A 10,117-nucleotide genomic window follows, 5' to 3' on the forward strand; every position below is an offset into this window, starting at 1 on the left:
TTTGGCCAGAGGTGTTTATAAAGGATCCAGTCCTAAAGCAGATTAGAAGTGGTTTAAGCATGCCAGGGAAGGTTGTCCTCTCTGAATCTAGAAATCCACCACTGCAGTAGGGGTGAGGGGGTCATGCCTGTCTTACCACGTGCTCCAACATCCAGGGCCTGCAGCTTGTCCTGCCTTACCTTTGATTCCTTTACGTAAGGGGGTTTTCTCTATTTAAAAGGAAAACACACACACAAAACTGCTGAGTGGATAATCCCCTGGGACATAGTTATTTACCTGCCCTGAAGCCCCCACCCCCATAGAAGCCAAGTTGTTCCCCTAACACATCAACAGGGCTCACTTCAGCCTAGATAAAGCTGCCTCGTCGCTGCTCCTGTCAGAGAGGCTCCATCTCATGGCTGCTCACCTAATGGTACTAGTCCTTCTGAGATGTCTTCTGCTTGTGCCTCAGCAGTGGCCTCTAACCCAGCACTCCCCTACTTGGAAAAGCAGCATCATGTGTCACTGCCCCAGCTTTAACCACTCACAGAAGAAGCTCGGAGCCAGTGTCCCACCCGTGGGGCTGTGCCTGAGGCAGGCGCTGCAGCGAACAGTGTCTGCCCCCATGCTGGCTGCAGGTGGCCCAAGTGACAGCTATGACTAATACCACCTCCTAATCCTACTGCCAGCTAGCCTGGCACTATCCCGGCAGTGCAAGTGGAGAGGAGGAAACACTGACACCAAAGCATACCAGATCTGATTACAAAGAGTCTCTAATTGTTTGTGTTCTGTATTGTGACAATGCAGAAGGAAAAGGAGAGTCCTTGGCAGCCTCTTCAGAAGACTTTTTCCAGGGCTGGTTTGGAAGTGAGGAAAGAAGATTTTAATTATTTTTTCTTTTTGGTGTTTGGGCTGCTCTGAGCCTGCGTTGTACCAGCATGGGTGCAGGATGCAAGCAGACGTATCACTGGGTAGGTATGTGGGCATATGTACATAAGGACCAGCTATTCTTATACCTCTCCCTCTTTCTTCTTACCTCTGTTTTTGTCTCAGCTTTCTCCACGCCATATCCCACCTACCCTCCCACGCTTGAGGTACGTGCAAACAAGGCCAGTTTTTTACATCCCTGTTCCTCCGCCCTGGCTAAAAACTGTCCCTCTCCACCTTCGGGTCAGCGTTGCAGCTATCTCGTGCCAACACTTCCCCGTCCCCCTCAGGACACCCGCCTCCCTCCCCGCTCTGCTCCTCCGCCACGTGGTTGGCCTCCTCGTTGGCTGCCACCACCGCGTTGTCGGTGCTGTGGGCTGGTTGGTGGTTGTCGCTGCTGTGCTCATCAGCTTCCTGCACATCGGATTCTGCTTCCTCGGTGTCGCTCCCGCCACCTCCAGAGGGGTTCTTCTCCGGAGGAGAATCCTTCTTCCCTCGGTTCAGGCAGCAGTAGGTGGCCATGGCCAGGAAAAGAGCGGAGAGCGCGACCTCCGAGCCTGCCAGGTAGAAGATCACCTCGTAGTTCTTGAGAGCATCAACCAAACGGCCTGATGGTTGGAGGAGAAATGAGACAGTTTAGCTCCAGCCTACACAGCTCCACACAGACAGCCCAGCAAAGACAGGCAGCACCTGCGGTTGGCTGAGGACCTATGTTTCAAGGGAAGAGCAAGAAGCCTGAATATCTAAAAGGCACCTTGGACAAGAGCTACACTGTTCCACCAGGGCAAAGTACTGTAAGGGTGAGGGATTGGTGTTTTCTCTTGTTTGTTTAAATAACGGTGGGAGGTGAGACTAGCCTCTGAGGACTTGGCTTGTCCAGTCTCAGAAAATAAAGGAAATTTGAGAGAGCATTGCTATTTCTTTAGCTATCATGTCGGGCAAACATTCAAAGGGGAGAAGAAACATCTCTGCGGCAGAGAAATCCCCACGGTAGGCCCACACCTGGTGATTTCTCTGCCTGAGAGATGATCTCAATGCATCTGCTGAATGTGCCAGGGCTGGCAATGGAGCAGCCACTGAGCTCAGATGGGGCTGTGGTGACCAGGGGTTTCACCCCAGTCCTCTCTGCTCCCACCTCTGCATAGGACCCCAGTCCCAGCCGCGCTATGATGCACGGCCAGAAACCAGACCCAGGGCCCACTGAGGTGCCTCCTGGGGCAGTCACGGGAGGCACATGGCAAATTCCTCACCAGGGTGAAGGTTCCCTTGGTTCACCCAAGCCGGATGGCGAGCAAGGAGCCTGCGTGTGTGCACGCGCGCCTGCGTGTGTGTGCAGCTTATCCTGGGACAAACCCCCACAGCCCCACGGAGCGGGAAGCGGCTCAGGGGGATTACACCAAACAAAGCCACTTTGTTCAGCCCCCTTCTTCCAGGCGAGCGCTGCTCCCCCGACTCCAGGCCGTGGGGTTTGCCAGCACACTCAAGCTTTCCCTCCTCAACACCGCTCGGCGGTGATTCTGCACCGTCTACATCTGGTTGTGCCTGCACATGCTACCAAGGCACAGCTGAACTGAGGCAGGAAGGCTGTTAAATCCCCCTCTGCCCCCATGGTCTCTCTGCAGCTGCCTCTCAGACATGTATTTCTTGACCCTTCCTGGCCTGGGACTGCCAACTACCCCAGCAGGTTATAAGATGGGACATGAATTGCTCTTAGCATCAAGAGGGTCTTCTCTTGGCCACCAATTTTTACCCAATTTTTACCCAAGAGCTGGGTGGAGTCGCTGAGGGCAGGTTTCACTCAGATCTGGGGGTACATGCTGGGGGAAAGCTCATTCACACAGAGGTCTTCACTGATGTGCTTTTAGCCCATGTGTTGCATCTGAAGGAAGAGAGTGCAGGAGGCAATGGAATGGTTCCTGCCTGGGGATTTGCCTGTGATCTGTCCTGGACCCTTCCTCACAAATCCGACATGCAGGAAACTGCACTGAATTTGGAAATGATCCTTTGGCATGATTTGGCTTTCTCAGACCTGATCGGACACTTAACAGGAACCTCCTGGGTGAAGGGTCTCTCCACATTCAGCAACCTATTTAGGGACATGGACCTTACCAGGAACTGTGGCTTTAATTAGATTGGTTGAGAAGCTGTGTCTTAATCCTCTTGTAAAAAGTAACAGCAAATTCATCAGGTGGCTCTGCAAACTGTTTCAAACTGATTGACACGAAAAAGCCTGTGCCTTGGGGTTGGGACCAACACAAACTGAGATCATTATTCACAGCAGCTATCAAAAGGCCACAGACCCGAAGGAGAACTTTCAAGATGCTCCTCCTCTTGTCCTACTCAAGACTCTCAAAGGTTTGCCAGCAGCATGTGCCTGACCCTACCTGAATACAATTTTACGTGACATTTGCAGTGGAGGCAGAGACCTGGACAGCAGCATGAAAGAGGGGAAAGTGCCACGGGTCAGGACCAAGGGACACTGGAAGTTGTGCCACTCTGGATAGCTCTGTATGCCTGGCATGGCTCAGGTTCTCTGAGCAAAGCAGCGAGAGAAATACCACTTGCTGCCTTCTGCTCCTGCTCAGATTCAGTGTTACACATGGAGCGAGACTGGGAGCTCTAATTTCAGATCTCAGCTTCCAGGGGAAATTTGGGAGAAATAGGGTCTTTCTTCAAGCCCATGCCCAATACCTGCAGCACCCTGGAATGGCAGCTAAACGATTCACCTGTGTTTTGCAGCAAGACACCTACCTGCAGAGGGTGGACCAATGAGCACAGCAAAAGCCTCGATGAGCAGCACCAGCCCGATGGCGCTGGAGAACTTCTGGGAGCCAACAATGGCCATCAGCACCTCGAACTGCAGCGCTCCCACCATGCCGTAGGAGATGCCAAAAAAGACACAGAAGATGACCAGCCCTGTGTAATTGCTGGCCCTGGCGCTGCAGATGTCTGTCAGGCCGTTGAAGAGCATGGAGAAGCTGAACAGGTAGGCCACGTGAGGGCGGACCCACTTCAGCCCTGCCACCATCCCGCAGGCCGGGCGGGCAAAGATGTCTATGAAGCCGATGATGGAGAGCAGGAATGCAGCCTCTGTGTCTGGGACACCTGTGTCCTTGGCATAGTTGACCAGCAATATGGGGGGCACAAAGAGACCCAAGACCAGGATGAACTTTGAAATAGTGTAAATAATAAACCCTCGGTTGGAAAAGATACTAAAATCCAGGAGTTTCTTCCCTTTCTTGGGTGGTTTCTTGGCCTTCTGGGCTTTCTTGGTCCCATCAGCGGTGCTGATTCCCTCCTCTGACTTCCCTCCTATGGGCAGCATCTCCTTGGCTTCGTATTTGTCCTGAGTCTTCTCCATCTTCCGTTTCATGCCCATATCCAGGGGCCTCATGACTGCCCCACAAGTGCAGCAGTTAAGCAGAAGGCCCCCCATGATAAGGAACCCTCCTCGCCAACCAAACTTCTCCAGAAGAACTTGCCCCAGCGGAGAGAGGGAGGAAAGGAAGACGGGGCTCCCAGCAGCAGCCAGGCCGTTGGCAAGAGGCCGACGCTTGTCGAAGTAGGTACCCAGCATGATCAGTGAGGGCTGGAAGTTCAATGCCATACCCAGACCTACATGAGGGTGAGAGCCAGGCAGGGAGTGAAAGAACACGAGACATGGTTTGCAACACACCAAAAACCGTCCTCAGGCTATCCTAGTCCTCAAGTCCCATGATGGAATTGATTCATGTGTGGGTGAATCACTGATTCACAAGCCTCTCTTCCTTCATGTGGGTGGAGTGCCCCTGGGGAAGAGGGACAAAAACAGCCTGTCTACCTGAACTGTAGCTGAATCAGGTAACTACGGCCACATTTAGACAGGACCTGTGCCTTAAAGGGAACTTCGTCTCCCTCCACTACCACCATATTCCAGTGTCACCCCAGATGCCATGATCACTGGGTATCACTTGCATTTCTTCTGTCCCTTTCCTGTTTAGGTGCAGCAGATGCATCTCCCACAGACGCACCATTCAGGACTAGATGCCTCCTGTGAGCAGGTGAGAAGAGGGGAAGGGAGACCTGATGCTAGACCTGGCAGTGCTAAGGGGAGCTATAACATGGTCTTATCTCTTCTCCAGGTAAGTCCATCCTTCCCAGCTCCTGAAACACTCACCCGTCAGCACACCAGCTGTCAGATAAAGCTCAATGATATTGGTGGTAAAAGATGCCAGGATCATCCCAGCAGAAGCTAGCAGCCCACCGATGAGCATCACAGGCCGGCAGCCAAACTGGTTCACCATGATGCTGCATACTGGTCCTGGGAGGAAGCAGAGGAGACAGAGTAGGAGACCAGAAGGAGACAGGACAACCAGGAAGGGGCAGCCTGCCTGAGCAGGGCACCCAGGGAAGATGAAACACTAAAGAGGGAGATCACTGGCTGGCTGCTTAGATCCACAGCTCTTGGTTCTGGCCAAGGGAGAGAGGCCTCAGTATGGAGGCCTTTGTTTTGCCTGGCCTTTAGCCCCCTGTGCCCAAGAAGGAGCTTACTGGGATAGGGACAGTGCTTCAGCAGTGGAAGCAAACCACATGTTAACTGGCTGAGGCAGGTGGGTTGACCCCTGATATCTCCTGGGGCAGAGGAGAAAGGGACATGAAATGCAGCACACTTCTAGAAGAAAAGTGGTGGGACAATTGTATTCTGCATGTTGATTCATGACTGGGCCACTGAACATGAGGAGAGCCCATGGAGACAGGATCTGGGCCCACACCTGGGCAGGAAAGGCACAAGTTGGGGAGGGGGAAGCGTATCTAAGCATCACCTGTCCCATAGAGCATGGCCAGCATGATGGAAGAGATCCAGGCTGTGTCACTGTAGCCCACATGGAAATCTTTCATGAGCTCCTTGAAGTAGACACTGACAGCTTTCGGGAAGGCGTAGGAGAAGCCAGTGATCACAAAGCAGCCAAAGAGCACAATCCAGCCCCAGCCACCATCTGGGGGCTTCACAGGAGCTGGGAGCTGCCCTTCTTCTGGGTCAGCTCTCCCCATTGTCTAGTCTGGGAGGGGAAAAGCTGAGAGGAGGTAGGGCAGAGAGAGAGAAATTTCCAGTTGCTGCAAGAAGAGAAGAGCAGAGCAAACAAATATTTACCACAAGGTTTTTCTCTGTGCTCACCATCTGAGAGCCTCACTGGGGGACCACGTAATCCACGCACATTAATCCTCTTCAAGGTGAGATTTCTTCAGGGCCTGAGGTCAAGCCACAGCTGGACAGAGGTGGGAAGCTTCCCCTGAGCTCGGGGCAGCCCACAGCTCCTTGACCTCTGGTAAGACACAGCCGAGCAAGGGCACAGCTTCCAGCTGAGACTGGAGAGCTGCATCTGATGCAGTGGGGTACCAGGGTCTGTACCACCCCCTTTGCTCCATATCCAGCCTTGTCTGCAGGCTGGTGCAGGCTGACAGCCAGCAAGGTGAACCCCTCCCAGCTCCCAAGATCTTCCTTTGAGGCTCTCCCCTCCTGCTCTGCTGCAGCTGTAAGCCTGCCAGGACCTGCCCTGCTACAAACTGCTCCAGTAAGAGAGCACAGGAGGTCCATTAACCCCATGGTGCTTTCCTCTGGGAGGACTCTCTGCACAGCCCTCTCCCTTGTCCCCCTTTCCCTGCTCTAAGGGGTCAAATTTGGGAAATGGGTGAAGGGGGAGAGCACTGCAGACCCGTGGTTATTTGCATGCCAGAGAGATTAAGGCTCTGTACCTCCATGGAAAGGCCAGAACAAAGCCTAAGGAGGGAGAAGGAGGGAATTAGAGGGGATATCTTGTGAGTTGCTCTGGGGTTCTTAAGCTGCCCAAGAATTTTGCTCCACTTGGCTACTGTGGGCATGTTTTTCTCATTTCTGCCCTAGGCACCAGGTCTCTGCCATACCCCTTCCTGCACCACTGGCTTCAGTTTCTTGGCCAGCCAGGCTTATTTTTGCACCTCTGTGCAAAAACATCACTGGCCTTTGAGGACAGATGCTCCTAGGTAGCATCAGACAGGCGTTAGAAAGCAGACAGGCTTTCCCCGTGCCTGAACTGGGATTCAACAGGTCCTGTTTGCTCTGTCACCGTTCTGCTGTCAGCACACCCTCAGCGTGGTCCTCTCTCCTCCCACCTCCCTTGGCTGGAGGACTATGAGGTGGCAGTAATGTCCCTATCCCTTGGCACTGGCAGTCGTGGGAAATGCCAGCAATCGCACACTGACTGGAGACTGCCGAGGGGACAAGGACACTCCTATGGATGATGGGAAGTGCTCTGAGAGGGGTCTGGAACCATAGTTTAGGGGGTGCTGGAGAAGTGACTTGCAAAACAAGAGAGCTAGGTGAGTTCTGAGGCCCTCCACAGAGGACAAAGCACCTGTGCCCACAGTGCATCAACGTGAGGAGGCACAAAATTATCTTGGCCAGTTGGTTTTAGCCAGGTGCTTAAGGGAGCCAGCCACCCACAGCAGTCTTTCTCCTTCCCCACCCTGGGGGACCCTTGCTCCTGAAAACACTTGAGGGTTTGTTTATGGCATCTGCCACCACCACAGGTCCCTGCAAAAGAGATCCCCCAACTTTCAGGACCCCGTCAGCCATGAAAAAAAGTGAGCAGAATCTGGCTCTGTGTGGATTGTGCCATGTCCATTCTTCTGGATGGACATAACCTAACAGCTTTCAGGTTGAAGCACAGGGGCCAGCCCAGGCTACTCCAGTCTTATCCCTCCAGCTCAGGTCTCAGGGGCTGTGACAAGGGGCAGAGGCATGAACTGAGAATGGGGTGCTATAAAGACATTTTTCAAGGCGAAGAATCATGGCAAGGAAGGAAAGATTCAATATACATTCCCCAGCCACCCATACTTTCCCCCTCACAGCCTCTCTAATGCTACCCGGGTCGCTGGCAACAGGACAGCCAGAATGAACAGGCTGCCATCACCCACCTGCTTCTCCTCTCCCAGCTCCACCCAACTGACAAGCAGGTACAGCTGTACAAAAAGTGGCCTGCAGACAAATTGCAAAGATTTCTCAATCCGTGCTGCTGCTTCACCCCTGCACCACCTGCTGCAAATTGGTGCCTCTAATAAGAGCAACTGACACCAAACACACCCTGTGCCTTATTATCCAAGCCCCTCTCTCCCAGCCTCGCTCCTCTAGTTGTTATTTTGCACTACAGATCAAGTTAATCAATCAGACCATTGCAACTGCTCTTTTACTTTCTTTTTTTTCTCCTCCAGCTTCCTAGTAAGAAAATACTGGCCCATCTGTGGTGTGGTCTCCGGAGACTGTAGCAGTGCCTATCAATGACCAATCAATGGTGGCTGATTTTAAGCAGCACATTAGACAAATATCCATCAGTACTGCTGGAGTCTGGGCCTGGATGGGTACCTCTGCAGGAGACACTTGCTCGCTGCTGCAGAACCGTAAAGCAAAGCAGGCATGAAGGAGCTTTTTACCTGCCTGCAGACAGAAGCTGGCTGAAAAAGATGAGGTGCTCCAGTGGAGCTCATCTGCAGAGATGCCTCCAAAGCCAATATGCTGTAACACAGTGTTGCTGGATATTTATCCCAGCTCTGAGCCAGGCATTTCAGAGCTGCCTTGTTCATAATAACACCTCAGCACATGTGCTGGCTCTCCTGCTCATGTCTCTGCAGAGTGATCACACTGTGTGCCCTTCACGCCCTCTACAGCTTGCTATTCTTTTCCCCTCAGTTAAGGAGCTTTATTCACAGGTAAAAATACCACACGTAAGTTCACATGCACTTAAAAGCTCATCAGCACGGGCACCTGCCCTTCCCCGTGCGTCGGGGGCAGGTGGGACACAGCCTAGCTGCAGGTGGGTGCCAGGAGAAGACTTGCTCTGACACCAGCAGTCACCAGCCTGGGCTGGGAGGCTGAAGGCCACAGCAGTTTCAGCCATGGCTTCCAGTGCCTGGAGCCACACAGGGCAGTCAGCAAAGCCCTGCAGTGCCGGGCAAGCTGCACCCAGGAGGGCCCGCGCCAATGCTCCTTTTGCCTCCACGCGCCACAGATGCGGTGGGGCTTGGTTTGTGAAATGCAATGGCCACAACTCATGACGCCAGCCTCCCCAGCCCGCAGACAACACCTGGGAAAGCATCCATCAGACAGACAAGTGAGTGCAGGGCTGGGTGGGCCGAGCTGTCCTGTTGGCAGCCAGTGCCAGGGTGCAAGCGCAGCCCCCACCCCACTCACCTGCTCAACCGAGCGACGACCTCCCGAGCACGGGCTGACCCTCCGAGGGCTGAGCAGACCTGTCCACAGTGCTCCCTTCTCCCTCTGGCTGGCACTACGCAGCTCCGGACCAGGAGGGTGCCCGGTTAGATGGTCCCACTGGCACTTTGCTCCATGGTGAACACGCGGTCAGGCGGGCACAGGGCAATGTCCTTGGGAATCCAGCGCCCGTCGGGCCACCCCGCTCCCTCTTTTGGGGCAACCGTGTCCTCTCTGGAGGGTTAATCCCCCTCTCAGCCTGTTTTCCTCCGACTCCAATGCTGCCCAGCAAAGCCACCTGTGGGGGGTGGGGGGGACGCCCCACGCAGGGGGTCCCCTTCACCTACTGTGGGTGCAGGTAGTGCCTGCCCCACAGCACTCCCAGCGTGGATGTGGGTCAGCAGCTGCTTATGGTTTCAGGTCGGCAGAGACTGGCGGGTGCTGAGCGGGCAGAAAGCACTTCTCCACTTTTAAGAGGCTTTTCCAGCCAATGGGGAGGAGGTGGCTGCCTGCCGTGGCCCGAATCCCCGAGTAATCCCGCTGCCCAGGGGCTCCTTGCCTTTCCCTCCAGCAGGGCAGGGTGGCAGGGGGCAGATTTGGAGGGGCTGAGGCAGGAGGAAGCCAGGGGAAAGTTGGGGGTGCTGGTGATGGCTCCAGCCAGGAGGGAGGGGTGCTGGAGAGGGGAGCAGAGGGGCATGAGAGCAAGAGTCCCTGTTTCAGTAAGGGGCACAATGGGGAGGGGGCTGCTTTCCAAACCCCCCACCACTTCCTCTGTCACCAGCCAGAAGGATGGAGAGGTGCTGGCCTGGTCCCACCGGGCACATGCCCAGCAGAGAGCAAAGGCAAGGTGGAGCAGATGAAGAATCACTGCTGTCCGTGGCTCAAAGGGCAGGCTCCAGCCCACCCCTGGCAGCTCACCAACCACCCCCCGCAAAAATGAAATCCCTCAGCAGCTGCTGCCCGGGAAGGGGCTCTGGTAGGTGCCAGGGG

General features: G+C 54.4%; 1 protein-coding gene across 1 annotated transcript; it reads right to left on the reverse strand.

Annotated features, from left to right (window-relative positions):
- Nucleotides 1-740: 740 nt before the first annotated feature.
- SLC16A8 (solute carrier family 16 (monocarboxylate transporter), member 8) lies at nucleotides 741-6,026 on the reverse strand. Its single transcript, XM_010003154.1, has 4 exons — nucleotides 5,709-6,026; nucleotides 5,063-5,206; nucleotides 3,658-4,521; nucleotides 741-1,514 (listed from the first exon to the last, which is right to left on the reverse strand). Exons 1-4 carry the CDS (start codon nucleotides 5,935-5,937, stop codon nucleotides 1,123-1,125), a joined length of 1,629 nt encoding a protein of 542 aa, XP_010001456.1. The 5' UTR covers nucleotides 5,938-6,026; the 3' UTR covers nucleotides 741-1,122.
- Nucleotides 6,027-10,117: the final 4,091 nt, after the last annotated feature.

Source organism: Chaetura pelagica, unplaced genomic scaffold (genome assembly GCF_000747805.2).
Source record: "Chaetura pelagica isolate M959 unplaced genomic scaffold, ChaPel_1.0 scaffold530, whole genome shotgun sequence".
Classification (NCBI taxonomy): domain Eukaryota; kingdom Metazoa; phylum Chordata; class Aves; order Apodiformes; family Apodidae; genus Chaetura; species Chaetura pelagica.